The 16,019-nt window shown below is 42.7% G+C and overlaps 1 protein-coding gene across 1 annotated transcript in view; it reads left to right on the top strand.

Annotated features, from left to right (window-relative positions):
* The first annotated feature begins 420 nt into the window (after positions 1 to 420).
* Positions 421 to 16,019, top strand: part of ilvbl (ilvB (bacterial acetolactate synthase)-like) — a 35,480-nt gene continuing 19,881 nt past the window's right edge. The window contains exons 1-5 of the mRNA XM_078426638.1: positions 421 to 653; positions 2,997 to 3,198; positions 6,266 to 6,393; positions 10,483 to 10,621; positions 12,249 to 12,360. Coding sequence (XP_078282764.1) covers positions 525 to 653; positions 2,997 to 3,198; positions 6,266 to 6,393; positions 10,483 to 10,621; positions 12,249 to 12,360 — 710 coding nt within the window. The 5' untranslated portion in view covers positions 421 to 524. The remainder of the gene's footprint in view (positions 654 to 2,996; positions 3,199 to 6,265; positions 6,394 to 10,482; positions 10,622 to 12,248; positions 12,361 to 16,019) is intronic.

Here is a 16,019-nt window from a genome sequence, read left to right as displayed (position 1 = left end):
CTGATAGGTGGGTAGCACTGTTCGTCACACGGGTTGTCCCGCCTTCCCCTTCCTGATAGGCGGTTGGAGTCGCCCGCCATCTCCCGAGCCCCACCTTCTCCATCCTGATAGGCGGCTGGGGCTGTTCATCATCCTAGGAGCCCCACCCATTGGATTGCGATAGGCGGTTGCAGCTGCCGGTCGCCCCCCCCCCCAGAGTCCCTCCTTCCCGTTCTTGATAGGCGGTTGCGGCTGCCAGTCTCCCCGGAGGTCCCGCCCTCCGGACGACGATTGGCAGTTGTGGCTGCCAGTCTCCCCGGAGACCCCGCCCACCGGACGGCGATTGGCAGTTGGGGCCGTCAGTCTCCTCGGAGGTCCCGCCCTCCGGACGGCGATTGGCAGTTGGGGCCGTCAGTCTCCCCGGCAGAGCAACGGAGCAGGAGGGAGGGAGGACACAATGGCGACGGTGACAGCCACCGCGACGCGGGGCTGAGGTGAGGGAAGGACTCGATCCCTGACCCGCCTCGTCTCGACTTTCGTCGGCCATGGAGTTGGAGGCCGAGGCCGCCGCCTGCGCTGGATGTGCGCTGACCTGGAGCCTGACGGCCGTGGTGATTGGCGCCGCGCTGCTGGCGGCTTGGAGACTGGGGCTGGTGCACCGGCTCCGGTACCGGGTAAGTGGAGCCGGCAGGGCGGGATCCTGGCCCTGCCTCAGGGTGGCGGACCGGGCCGAACACGCGGCCTCTGCCTCTGCCTCAGCGGGTCAGGCAGCATCTGACCACTCAGTGGGACAGGTGTCAGGGTGGGAGAAGGCAGCCAGGAGAATGGGGTTAGGAGGGAGAGATAGGTCAGCCTTGATGGGCCGAATGGCCTTATCTGTGGAGGGAATTTGCCAGGCGAAGTTTCTGGTAACTTTAGATTACAAGTCACAGCTCGACAACATGGACATGGATCACCTCACCAAACTTGCCCACATTAAAATCTAAATAACCCTTTCACAACCAGTACCCATGGCTGTGAGCGAAACCTACACGAGATAGCCCAGCTGTTGGCGATTGTGCAGTGGAAAGCAGAAAAGAGAAAAGAAAAGCAGAAACAGGCAAAATGCTGGAGTAACTCAGCGGGACAGGCAGCATTATCAACACGGCTAACAATGAACCATTCTACATTTCCGTATCAGCGTCTACTTTGATCTGTCATTTTCACACCTATCCCATCCCCCTCCCCTCACTTTCAGTCTGACGAAGGGTCTCGTCCTGAAACGTCACCCTTCTCTCCAGAAATGCTGCCTGACCGGCTGAGTTACTCCAGCATTTTGTGTCTATCCCTTCTTCAGACTGATGGAGCAGAGGGGAAGAAAGCTAGAATGAATGAATGAATGAATGAATGAGTTTATTGGCCAAGTATGCATATACAAGGAATGTGCCTTGGTGCTCCGCTCACAAATGACAACACAAACATACAGTTAACAATTAAGAATAAAGCATAAACATATCAAAACAATAAACACATCAAAACAGTAAGGATACACCATTACGGTCTAAACATGTGGGTGAAAATAAACCAGAGCAAAAAAGAGACTACAGACTTTGGTTATTGAGTAGAACTATCACTCGTGGAAAAAAGCTACTTTTATGTCTGGCTGTGGATGCTTTGACAGTCCGGAGTCGCCTTCCAGAGGGAAGTGCTTCAACGAGTTTGTGGCCAGAGTGAGAGGGGTCAGAGATCTTGCCTGCTCGCTTCCTGACCCTTGCAGTGTACAGTTTGTCAATGGGGGGAAGGTCGCAGCCAACAACCTTCTCAACTGTGCGAACAGAAAGGAGATGAAAGGGGTGGGACAGAACCTAACAAGTAGACAAAATGTTGGAGTAATTCAGCAGGACAGGCAACATCTTCAGAAGGGTCTCCACACGAAATGTTATCCATTCCTTCTCTCCAGAGATGCTGCTTGTCCCGCTGAGTTACTCCAGCATTTTGTATCTATCTTTGGTATAGACCAACATCTGCTGTTCCTTCCTACATAAGTGACAAGTGGATGCAGGTGAAGGAGATTTGAACATGGTGGAAGAGATGGAGAGCAGCAGGAATCACAAAGGGGTGGCAGTGAGAGGTTCTGGCTGCTGCCCTGCCCTAGGACAGGATGAAGTGGGGTGCGCTGCCCCTGAGTCCTGCCTCTGCCTTGTGGAGGTTTGCTGGCTCCTGTCCGAGAGTGAATGGGTGGACTGGGTCCTGCACCCTTGAGCCGGGAATTGGAGAGGACACATTGGCCACAAAGTGCCAGAAGAAACTGGTGCATTCTTGAAATGCCCTGGTGGTAAGGGCATCCCTCTTGTTGTCAGGACCCTTAAGTCTGATCAGTCTGAAGAAGGTTTCTGACATAAAACATCACCTGTCCATTCCCTTGACAGATGCTGCCTGACAGCTGAGTTCCTCTGACATTTTATGTTATGGATATACTGAATGCTGTTCTGTGATTCATCAGGGAGACGGGGGATCTGACTGATTTTGTGTTCATCAGGTTGGTGATCAATGACATGGCAGTCCTGTGCATTTATGCATTCTGTTGTAAATGGAAAGTTAGTTTACTGTATGTTGAGAACTGAGGCTCTATTTTGGAGTCTTTTTCCCAACAACAACCACAACAAACACCACCTAAACATCGAACTGCCTTAGTTGCACTAGGAACTTCATGCCTTTGGTTTGCTTTGCACCAATGTTGTTTCTTTTATTTATTGAACTTTTTAAAATTTGTGTTTATGATGTTATCTATTGAATGCTGTGTTTACTTACCTGTTGTACTGGTAAGTAAGAATATCATTGTTCTGGTTCGGTACATGTGACAATTAAACATTCTTGGCTCAAGGGACTGCAGATTTTGAAATCTGAAGAAGGGTCCCGACCCAAAACATTGATTGTCCATTCCTTCCCCAGGATCTGCTGAGGTCCCCCAGCACTTTGTTTTGCTTGAGGCTCTGCTTTGTTTATTTAACATTTTCCTTTTGATTTTTCTTGGATAGGTGGAACGTTCAAGCCCCAGACATGGTGGTGAGAGAGTTGCAGAGGTTTTGAAGGCTCACGGCGTGAAATACCTCTTCACTCTTGTTGGCGGACATATATCGCCTGTTCTCGTGGCTTGTGAAAAGATTGGGATTCGTGTGATTGACACCCGACATGAGGCCACTGCTGTGTTTGCTGCTGATTCTGTGGCCAGACTGTCAGGTAGTTCTTCAAGATAACTGTGACTTGACTAACCTTAGCTTGCCCTTTCAATCTTTTCATTAGCTTCCTTTCCAAAGTCAAGATTGGTTGTACAAAAAGATAAAAATGTAAATATGCATTTAATCTTTATCGTAAACCACACCTCATTTTACTTTTGCAACCATTTCACTGCCTCAAGAATGCAACATTAGCTGATGTTAAAAGATTTTCTTTTGATCTACCCTATATCCTCACGGTAGACTTAGACAAACTGATCAGGCACTTATAGATGTGCTGTTGCAAGTAAGAATTTAATTGTTCTACCTGAGACATATGACAATTAAAAAACTCTTGACTCTATTTACATGGGTTTGTGGAAGTTTGGAACTTCAAACCTCAGGTTTGTTGAAATTAGTCAAGAAGGTTATGGTTTAGAAATGGGGAAGTACTGTTGCATTTGTACCGCGTGTTGTTGAGGCCACAACTGAAGTACGCTGCACAGTTTTGCCCCTTCTGTAAGAAAGGATATGCTGGCATTGCAATTCTGAGGTTGAGACGTGCTAGTGCAGGCAGCTAAAATAGTTGGATCCGTATTCTTTAGCGTTTTGAAAAATGTGGGATGATTTTCGCATAAGATCCCAAGTGGGAGAGTTTCAAACGACGGGACAAGATAAGAGTATTGTTATTTAGCACTGAGGTGCATAGGGGTTTTTTTCTTGCTAAACTTGGTCACTGAAATTCTCTCTCCTGGAGGGAGTGGAAATTAGATAATTGAAAGTATTTAAAAAGGAGATAGACCAATTTTTGAAAGATCAGGGAATAAAAGGCTATTGGAAGTGAAATGTAAATTAAAATGGTGGCTGTCAGATGATATGAAGATGCAAATGGATGTGTGATCAAAAATAGGTTTTCAAGCAGTCTGATTCAGTTACGGGAACTAAGGGAGGGTTCATGTGAATTGGTGGTAAGATGAGGCTGTGTGCCGTCAAGACACGTGAAAAGTATCAGTGTTTTCAGACAATGGAATTGAAGAATAACTTATTGTTGGGAGATAGGGAGATATACTGGTGACTGCAGAGAGTGTGATGGAACAAAAGTTATTGCTGTGCATTCTTTAATATAAATAGGATAAAACAAATGTCCTCCCAGCCAACCAGATTATGGGTAGAGAGAAGGCCAGTGTGATAAACCGTGTCAAAGACTACAGCCAGGTCAAGAAAGGCACAAGGGATAGATTATCTTTTCTCCAATCACATAGGATGTTATTAGTGTAGGATGCAACTTTTCAAATGTTCAAAGTTCACCAAAGGATTAAAGAAGAGTGTGGTTTCTTGGGTCACAGACAAATGAGTGACAATAACTATCACATTATAATCATACTAAACAGATGCCTGGTAGCAGATGTGATGATTCTCTCATGAAAAGATTGGTCAGTCAAAAATTAACAACAAAGTGTCTCGTCATCTGAAGGCAAGAGTGATCTTCTTTATTCCCAGCTGGTAAAAAGTGTTACACAGAGTGTGGTGTGCAGGATCCACCTCAGAGATCTCCCTTGCCTGCTGCCTGTCTTTCCTGACTGTAAATATTGTATTGCATTGACAGATGATCCCTATTGATAACGATACTAAGCGAACCAATCACTCTTAAATCCCAATCAACTCCTCTCTGATTTAGATAAGGGAGTTGTGATGCTTCCTTACCTCTGATGTTACTTGATTCATCCCAGTTAGATCATTTTTACTAGTCCTGTCTGTCCCTCAACCCCATTCTCCTGCCTTCTCCCCATAACCCCTGACACCCGTACTATTCAAGAATCTATCTATCTCTGCTGTAAAAATATCCATTGATGTCCTCCACAGCCTTTTGGGGCAATGAATTCCACATATAAGGCTGAAGTAAGGAATCAAACCTGAAGCATTGACTGTTTCTCTTTCCATAGACACTACTGACCTGGTGCGTATTCCAAGCATTTTCTGCTTTTGTTTGGTGCCACTGACTGATGGTTTAGATTTTAGAGATACAGCACAGAAACAGGCCCTTTGGCCAACCGGGTCCGCGCCGCCCAGCGATCCCCACACATTAACACTATCCTACACCCACCAGGGACAATTTTTACACTTGCCCAGCCAATTAACCTACAAACCTGTACGTCTTTGGAGTGTGGGAGGAAACCGAAGATCTCGGAGAAAACCCACGCAGGTCACGGGGAGAAAGTACAAACTCCGTACAGACAGCACCCGTAGTCAGGATCGAACCTGAGTCTCCGGCGCTGCATTTGCTGTAAGGCAGCAACTCTACCGCTGCGCCACCGTGCTGATCTATTGCTCCATTTAATGTATTCAATTTAATAGTTTGGGTGTTCTGCACCATGTGATACGGCCCTTAATAAAGAGAAAGTGCAGCCAACTATGTTTGACAGTCTTAAACTTGTTTTATAAGGACATAATTTCTGCATAATATTGCAGAAAGTCCTTTAGTTTACTGTATTGTTACCCGCATGCCATATCTTCCACCTGCTTTTCAAATATAATTGCATTTCTTATAACCTGAAGCTGATCTTCAGTGAATAAATGCTCACATTAATTGATCATCGAACTCCTTCAAGATACAAAAGAGAAAAGGATAATGAATGAGAGGTAAAGATTCTTTGTAAACTGCAGCCTCTATTGATTTTCCAGTATCACGATCAGAAGACCTGTAGAATTTGTTCACAGCAGTGCAATTGACAGGAACTGCTGTATACCTTTGAGCATAGATTGCTAGCTCTACCAGCTGTGTAAATCTTCTGGAACTCTTCTGATCTCTATATTTGTCCTTTGTTTTGCTCTTCATAAATTGGGGCAGTTTAGCTGTTTGCATTTTATACAACAGAGTAGGCAATCCTGTCTCTGGCTAAAAAATATTTGGGTAGCATGCTAATCACTCCCTTGACAGGAACTGTGGAAAGAACAAACACAAGTGCCCACATTCACGGGTGATGAAGTTCATATTGATGTCTCTGGGAGTTTGCTGCTACTTGTGCTGTTGCAGAAAGCTAACGATTGAATATGTCCATTGAAAACACACTCTCTCTCTTGCTCTGTTTCAGGTTGCATTGGTGTTGCTGCTGTAACCGCAGGTCCTGGGTTAACAAACACTGTGACTGCGATTAAAAATGCCCAGATGGCAGAAACGCCAGTGCTGTTGATCGGGGGTGCAGCTGCAACTCTGCTACAGGTAAACAGGAATTTTAAGTGTCGACCTGTGACAAGCAATGCAACATCAGGTGGATGTTACCGTTTCACGAATGAGGCTTTAAAGGGAACCGTCACAAACAGATGGCAATTATTTCAATAATTATTGAATGGGTCACTGTCTGTGGCACTTTTCATCTGGCTTGCATTATTTGTAAGCTGTTTGTAGTCAGTTTTTTGAATACGAACAATTTTGTAAGAATACTTTGCAGGAAATTTTGGAAAGTGTGTTGTCAAAGTTAATTAGGCAACATTTGATTGTTTTTTAATACTTCCTGGTGACACCAGATTTGTCTCACTATTAGCCTTTAAAAACATCTTTGAAAAATCAATCTACTATTAATAAATGTTTGATGATAATACAGGTACCACAGTGCATTGAAATACGGTAGAATTTTAGGCTCTTGCCCAATTATTTCCTCAAAAAGACAAGTTTCAATTTAACCTGTAAACTGCACAAGTTTACTTGATATTGGGCAATTGCCTGTGACCTTTGCTGTTGCGCTCAGGAAAGTATTTGGCAAGATCTCTATGGTTGTATGTTTTTAACACTATAGTTTGGATTACTTAGTGTTTTTAATGTCATAAAATGCTTAAATGTTTCACAATGTTTTGTCAAACGAAATCTGACTCTGCTGCTTAATATGTTGTACAACAGGTGATTAAAGAAAGATTTTTTTAAAATACGAAAGAGAGGTCAAGATGTTTACTAAGGGATTTTTAGAATTTTGGATCTATGTTGCAGAAGGCATGACAATCAAAATTAGGAGTTTAGAAGGATGAGGGAGGATCTTATTGAAACCTACCAAATAACGAAATACCTAGATGGTGTGGATGTGGAGAGGATGTTTCCAGTCGTGGGTGAGTCTAGAATCAGAGAGTGCAGGCTCAGAATAAAAGGATATACCTTTAGAATGGAAATGAGGAGAAATGTCTTTAGCCAGAGCTTGTGAAATTCTGTAGAATTCATTGCCACCGTTGGCAGTGGAGGCCGTCATTGGTTATTTTTAAAGTGGAGATTGATACGTTCTTGATTAGTAATGGTGTCAAAGGTTTCAGGGAAAAGGCAGGAGAATGGGGTTGAATGGAAAAAATAGATTGTCCACGATCAAATGGCGGAGCCGGCTCGATTGTCAGAATAGCCCAATTCTGCTTCCATATCTTACGGATATCAATAAAAGTAACTGAGTGTTAGCATAGATGCGGGGAGGTGTAGAGATGCTGGAGGGTTAGTTAAGATTACAGAGGTAAAGAGTGATGACTGTTGGAATACAAGGTTGAAATTTTTTAATTGACACCCTTGGAAACTATTTGAGACAGGCATCATGGAGGTAATGTGTGAAGGGAACTCTGTGAGTTGCCAGTATGGATTTGAGAATTGTGGGTGTATTACAAAAAGAGTGGAAAGTGGTCCACATGCTTGCATTTACCTTCATCTCACATATCACATTAACAAAGGTCTTCCAGCATAGAGGAAAGTTAAATATTGTTGTTTCAATGTTGAGGTGAGAGAATTTGTGGTTCTGTGACATTCTCGTGCACTGACTGTGCTCTTGATGCAAATAAATGATTTTCAGATTTCAATGGCTAAGGTGGGGCTACATTAGTACTAGATACTTAAATGATTTATTCCAAAAGAACAAGCTGTTTTCATGTATAACCTTTAACAAAATAACATTTCATCAAAAAGTGAAAAATGCATTCCAAGACTTGTTAGATGGAGTAACCAAAGTTTGCGATGAGCTTTCGGAAAAATGTTTTAAAACAGGGAGAAGGAGTAAGAGGTTGTGGGCTTGGGGAATAAATGCTAAAGCCTGATGCTTAGGCAACTGAAAGCCGTAAGTGGAAGTTAGTGCAGTATAGAAAATGCAGTTAATGGTTGATGCAGAGGAAATTATAACTTGGAGGGATAAGGTTATAGAAATACAATGAGAAACTTCAGGTTATGAGGCACTTGGAGTTAATCTTGCTCTGTTTTAATGGCAAAGGTTGGTGAAGATCACCTCTTGTTTTTTGATGAGTGGAGGTTTCCATGGGATCATTGGATAATTGTCTGGAAGTCCAAAAGTCATGGAGTGATACAGTGTGGAAATGGGCCTTTCGGCCCAACTTGCCCACACAGGCCAACATATCCCAGCTACACTAGTCCCACCTGCCTGTGCTTGGTCCATATCCCTCCAAACCTGTCCTATCCATGTACCTGTGTAACTGTTTCTTAAACGTAGGGATAGTCCCAGTCTCAACTACCTCCTCTGGCAGCTTGTTCCACACACCCACCACTCTTTGTGTGAAAAGGTTACCCCACAGATTCCTATTAAATCTTTTCCCCTTCACCTTGAACCTATGTCCTCTGGTCCTTAATTCCCCTTCTCTGGTCAAGAGATTCTGTGCATCTACCCAATCTATTCCTCTCATGATTTTGTACACCTTTTATAAGATCACCCCTCATCTTTCTGCATTCCAAGGAATAAAGACCCAGCCTACTCAACCTCTGTGTATAGCTCACGCCCTCTAGTCCTGGCAACATCCTCATAAATCTCTGAACACTTTCAAGCTTACAATACAATACAATATATTTTTATTGTCATTGTACAGGGGTACAACAAGATTGGGAATGCGACTTCCATTCGATGCAATAAATTAATTAGCTAATCAACAGAAATTTAGACAATCCAGAGAAACAAAATTAGAAACAGTTAAAACAGTATAAAGTGCCGGGTCGATGTGCGACGTGACCATCCGAAGGAGACAGTTCATGGGGGGGGGGGGGGCACTCAGCCGGACCGGTTCAGAGCAGCTATAGCTCGGGGGATGAAGCTGTTCCTAAGTCTGGAGGTGCAGGTGTAGAAGGCCTTGTAACGTCTGCCGGATGGTAGAGGTTCGAACAGAGTATTGCAGGGGTGTGAGGAGTCTTTATGCATGCTGGTGGCTTTCCTGAGGCATCGTGTATTGTAGATGCCCTCCAAGGCTGGTAGCTGTGTCCCGATAATCTTCTGAGCTCTGTAGACTACCCACTGAAGAGCTCTCCTCTCCACCTCTGTGCAGCTGAGATACCACACAGAGATGCCATGCGTTAGGATGCTCTCTGTGGTGCTGCGGTAGATGGTCGTCAGCAACTGTTGGGACAGACCAGTCTTTTTCAGTGTTCTCAGGAAGAACAGTCGTTGCTGTGCCTTCTTGACCAACGCAGCGGTGTTAGTGGATCATGTGAGGTCCTCCGAAATGTGTGTGCCCAGAAACCTGAAGCTGGACACTCTCTCCACACTGTCCCAGTTGATAAAGATCGGAGCGTATTCCCCATTATGTGACCTTCTGAAGTTGATGATCAGCTCCTTGGTCTTAGAGGTGTTTAGGAACAGGTTGTTATCTGAGCACCAGTCCGCCAGGTTCTGCACCTGCTCTGTAGTGTGTTTCATCACACTAGCTTGACAATATCTTTCCCTTAAATGGTGCCCAGAACTGAGCACAATACTCAAAATGCGGTCTCATCAACGTCTTTTTTCATGAAAAATTTTAAATGAAGATTTTACCTGAAGTAGAATGGAGGTGCTTGACATTATGGTTGACTTTATAAAGCAGAATAGATGGGATTGGAAGCATTGGGTCAGGATTGAAGAGGATAATGTGGCTGCAAACAATTTTAGTTTGCTCTGAGACTGGCAGGGGAGGGGATGGAAATATTGGGGATCTTTTCTGGTATTGACAATGATAGGTCACTTCAGTCTCCCCAATTAAATTGTTGGAATAGAGGAAACTATTGTTTATGGAAGTCTGACTATCACTCATGTAGCTGTGAAAGTTAACCCCATGAAATAAAGAAGTAAGGTATTGACAGATGGAGGCCCACAATAATCCACAGGAAGAGAAACCATTGCTCAAGTTCTGTTGATAGTTAATCTAATGTGAACAGAATGTCTCTACCAAATTGCATGGGAGAACTATTGGTAATAAATCGTGTGATCAACTGTGTCAAGCTGTTGACCCGTTAGTATAATGTTTCATGGTTACAATTAGCACATCTCAGTCAAGCACTTGAATTAAGAGTTTTTTGCTGTCTCTGTTTGCTTTCTAGGGCCGAGGTGCATTGCAGGACATTGACCAGCTGTCACTTTTCAAAACACTCTGTAAATTCTGTGGTACAGTTCGGACAGTCCGGGACATCGTTCCAGTGCTCCGGAAGGCTATTGCAGTGGCACAGTCGGGAACTCCAGGTACCGGGCATATTCACTGACTATGGGGAACTGCTTTTATGATCACAGGCGCCAAAGCAGCAAAAATAAATTTCAACAATAAGTTTAGCATGTCTTTTGTGAGATGAGAGAGAAAGAGAAACGGTTGATGTTTGTGGATAGATCCTCTCCTTCAGAAGATTTTTTTTCACTTTCAAAGCAGAGTAATTTAACTTTAATTCTCACATCAACTGATCCAGGAAATGAAAGGCAGGATTAAATCTCATCAACCCAGAGTAGAAATATCACATTGAATTTATTTTCCAGTGATTTCAGTTGTCATCAGAAAGCACTGGGTGAATTGTTTTGGACGGGAACATTGCACTCCTGTCATTCAGGAATGCTCCATTATTCAGATCCATTTTATATCCTCAAGCTTTTAAGATCAGCAATGTTGGATGAGATGCAGGGTAAATCTTCCTGCGCAACAAATAATCCAAGAGTCTGAAGAAGGGTCTCGACCCAAAACGTCACCCATTCCTCTCCAGAGATGCTGCTTGTCCTGCTGAGTTACTCCAGCTTTTTGTGTCTATCTTCGGTTTAAACGAGCATCTGCAGTTCCTTCCTGCACAATCCAAAAGCAGGAGTTATATCTCAGGAGTTATAACATGGTAAAGCTTTCTCTGCTTTTAATCTAGAATATGTCTTGGCCCTGGAAGAGTGCAGCCTGCTCATACTGGGGGAGGCAAACTTTTATTAGTTGTGCAGAGAATAGACCAATGACCAATGACCACTATAATTGAATCTTTTAAATGATTGCTGACAAATTGAGCTGAATAGTTATCTTTTCATTAAGCTGATGGGCTATTGGACATTTGGTTTTTAGCAACTTATCAGTCAATATGACTTGGAGAAAAAAGGAACTGCTGATTCAGAACAAAAAAAACACATTGCTGGAATAACTCTAGCACAGTGGCACTGCGGTAGAGTTGCTGCCTTACAGTGCCAGAGACGCGGGCTCAATCCTGACCTTAGGGTGCTGTCTCTATGAAGTTTGTATGTTCTCCATGAGACCGCATGGGTTTCCTCCGTGAGCTCCGGTTTCCTCCCACATTCCATAGATGTGCAAATTTGTAGGTTAATTGGCTTCTGTAAATTGACCCGAGTGTGTAAGACAGAATGTGTGCGGGTGATTGCTGGCATGGACTCGGTGGGCCGAAGGGCCTGTTTCCATGCTGGATCTCTAAGTGGGTCAGGCAGCATCTTGGAGGACATAAATAGGTGGCGTTTCAGGTCAGGACCCTTCTTCACAAAGTCTTCAATGGGGTAGAGGAGAATCTGACGATATTCTAGCTTATTGAAGGACTGTTCAGAAGCTTAATAAGGGGAGAAGCTGGTCCTGAGTGACGGTGCACGCTTTCAAGCTTCTATTTCTTCTGGGAATTACTTTGGGATTACTTTGATTATGTTGGCTGCTTATCAGAGGCAGCATGAAGTGTGGTGGTATTTAGGAGAAGCTTAACGTGTAATGGAGGAATGTGTGCAGATGACACCCAATATGCTCTGTGTTCCCATATTGTCAAATAGCAACTATTTTTGTACTTACTATCATAAGCCAAAAAGCTTGGAAGTAAAAAAAAAAAATTGTGCTGATTTGTTATCTGCTTAGGACCTGTGTTCATTGAGTTTCCAATTGATGTCCTCTATCCATATCACGTGGTTCAGAGAGAAACTATACCAAAGAGTGCACCCAAAGGACTTATGGGAAAATCCGTAAACTGGTGAGTTTATTAAAACAGCTAATATTGATTGTTTATTAGTTGTGCAGAGAATAAACCAATGTAACTGATACAAGGTTGTTCACTATAATTGAATCTTTTAAATGACTGCTGACAAATTGGGGTGAATAGTTCACTAAGTTATCTTTTCATTAAGCTCTGTACATCAGGCACTGATGGGCAATTTTTTTCACCACATTGTTTGTCAGCCTTAGTGCAAACTAACTTGGTGGTAGGAAGATGGGACACATAGATCTGTGTTGTTTATTTTCCCCCCTTTTTTTTGCTCCATTATCCATTATCTCCATTGGCAATAACTGAACATGGCCGCAAGTATTGCTTTCCGATTTTCTTTCCCTAGTGCTGCAGGACAGTTCCATGGGCACCTTTCAGCACCTCACTCGTGGCCATATTTCCAATCTGAGCCCAGAAAGTGAGTGTGAGTGGGCAATTCAAACATGGAGGCATCACAGCAGAGCTGGCTCAGTCTTCACCCAGAAACCGCACACTTTCCAGTAGAGGTAAGCTGGCTAGGGATTGGGAACTGGAACACTGGCTGTTTTTCTTTTCCCCTTTCCTAGACAGGGGTGCAGAGGCTAAGAATACCCCCATGTGCTGACCACTCTTATTTATGTTAAATAAATAACCTTGGAAAGAAAGTGTGTCCATTTTTCTCAGTTCTATTTGGGTATGCGGGAGTTTTGTTGCGGTGAAAGAAATCAGTGGTGGACTTAAGTCAGAACTCATCACACCGTTCCCACCCCCCAGAATATAAGAAACCAGCATATTTGCTTAAAACTGGTTTTATTGAATGTTTGTAGTTTGTTTTTGATCAATAGAATCCAGTCATTTTTATTAGCCTTTTTGTGTTACTGTCAACATCTCTTTTGCATGTTGTGTCACACAATGCTAGACATGGAATAATCGAGCCACAGTAAACTGATTATTGATAGTATTGTGAGTAGATACAATTACAGTAAATCCTCAAACCTCTTTATAACAGATATTGGTTATAGCGGACAGAGCGTCCTCTCTGTAATCAGAAAAACTGTCTCTTTAAGAACAGGCTGCTAGTTACACTGCAGAGACCATTGAATCTACTAAATGCTGGAGTAACTCAGCGGGTCAGGCAGCATCTCTGGAAAAAAAGAATCGGCAATGTTTTGGGTCGAGACCCTTCTTCAGACTCTTCGGGTCACCCATCCTTTTTCTCCAAAGATGCTGTCTGACCAGTTACGTTTCTCCAACACTTTGTGTCTTTCACAGGAAACTACAGGTTACTTACCTTAACATCTGTTGTGGGAAAATGTTAAAACTATTAAAGTTTGCACCACATTTAAAACAAAATCAAGGTTACCAGACAAAACCCAAGTGATTTATTGCAAAGGAAATAGTATTTGAACAATTTTTTATAGTGCTTTGATAAAATGTCTGCTTCTATGGATAATGGAGCTGTTTGGGCTACACTGGAGACTTTGGGCTTTTTGTTTTTGCCATTTATTGGATTTTATATTTATTGAACTTTGTGTTATATATTGAGTACCATGTTTACAAACCTGTTGTTCTGCTGCTGCACATAAGACTTTCTTTCTTCCGTTTTGGCACACAACAATAAAACACTCTTTACCCCCTTGGAGAAGAAAATAGGTATTCCATATTTGGGTTTCCAAAGGTAGTTGAAAAGGTGCCTCATCAACGATTATTGCAGAGAATAAAAGCTTGTGGTGCAGGAGGTAGTATCGACTTAGATAGAAGATTGGCTGGATAACAAGAAACACAGAGGAGGCAGGAATGGGTCTTTTTCTTGTTGGCAAGGTGTAACAGGTAGTGTGCCCATCGGAGGCAGTGCTGGGACCTTAACCTTTTACAGTCGATATAAATGGATGAAGTAGTTGAAGATTTTGCTGGGTTTGCTGATGAATCAAAGAAGATGGATAGAAAATTAATTTGTGAAGAGGTGTGGAAGCCACAAAAGGATACAGATGGTTTATGTGAGTTCTGGCAAATGGAGTTTGATGGACCAAAAACGTGAAATTGTCTTATTAGTTTACTTTTGGAGATACAGTGCAGAAACAGACCCTTCGGCCAGCTGTATCCGTGCCGACCAGCGATTCCCCTGTACACTTACACTATCCTACACACACTAAGGATAATTTTCAATTATGCCAAGCCAATTAGCCTACAAACTTGTATGACTTTGGATAACGTATGTAAGTATTAAGCAAGAAAAATAAAGAAGCCTATTATCCATGTTATCTGAATGTGAGAGACTGCAGACTTCTGAAAGTGATCTGGGGGACCTTGTACGTGATTTGCAAAAGTCTAGTTTGCAGGTGGAATGTGTAATTGGGGAAACTAACAATGTATTTTGCTCGATGTATTTTGCTGGAAAAGGGTCTCGATTTGAAATGTCACCCATCTCTACAGAGATGTTGCCTGCCCGCTGAGTTTCTCCAGCATTTTGTGTTTATCTTTGGTGTATACCAGCACCTGCAGTTCCTTCCTACACAATGTATTTTGCTAGGGACATTGATATGAAAGAAAATAGGTTGTGCTTCAATTATATAGAGCACAGATGAGAATGTGTACTGCAGTATGAGCACTGTATAGACCTCTTTATTTAAGGAACAATATAAATGGATTGGGTACTGTTTGCAAAAGGTTGATTGGATTGACATCTGGACTAAAATATTAAGTTGGACATGCTAGGCTTATACCCCTGGAGTTTAGAAGAGTAAAGGGGAAATTTCACAAGGTGGATGTTGAGAGACTGTTTGACACGTATAAAACCCTGAGGAATCTCAACAGATCCCCAGACGCAGTTACTATAGATCAAGTGTTCGCTTTGTTAAAATTTCCTTTTAAATATCCATAGAAACTCTAATTTCTGGTCAGCTTTGTCTTCTACTGCAATTTTGCAGTACTAAGTATTCTTCCAGTCCTTCTTTCCTCTTGATGAAGAGAGGATATTTCCTCGTGGAAGAATCCAGAGCAAAACACCGCGTGCTGGAGTAGCTCAGTGGGTCAGGCAGCATCTCTGTAGAAGGAAATGGATAGGCAACGTTTTGTCGAGATCCTTTTCCAGAATCTACAACTAGATGTTTCTGTTGAAAAGTAAGAGGCCATCCATTGATATGATATGAGGCACAATTTTTCTGATGGTTGTGAAACTGCAGAATTTGCCCATCTAAGGAAGAGTCTTAGAACATTGTTAAACAATGGTTGACAGATTCTTGCTAAGCAAGGGTTGAAGCATTACCAGGAGTCAGTGGAAATATAGAAGTGCAATTACAATCAAATTGGCCATTTTCTTGAATGACAGAACTGCCCGTTCCTGCATCTGTTTCTCGTGCACACGCATGTATTTTCATTTGACTTTGGTGATATTATTGCAACATTTTTATTTAATACTCGGATAGTTGTTAGCACTAATTGTGGATCTTGGCTCTTTAGAGAAGTGCACAGTCATTATTCATAGTTTAGGCTGCCTGTAGTGTCATTGCACACCATTTAAACATGCTTAAATAGAATTAAATAAGCACTCAGTGGCTGATGATATCTGTGGAAATCTTCCACAGGGAAGAGAACTGTTTGGCATTAAAGGGGATGTGTATGTTTTTTCTTCAATTCTCAGTGAGAGAATAGTGTTAAGATAAGAATAA

The sequence above is a fragment of the Rhinoraja longicauda genome, chromosome 32, assembly GCF_053455715.1.
Source record: "Rhinoraja longicauda isolate Sanriku21f chromosome 32, sRhiLon1.1, whole genome shotgun sequence".
NCBI lineage: Eukaryota > Metazoa > Chordata > Chondrichthyes > Rajiformes > Arhynchobatidae > Rhinoraja > Rhinoraja longicauda.
Note: the sequence above shows the minus strand (reverse complement) of the source record. Positions and strands in the feature narration are given on the sequence as shown.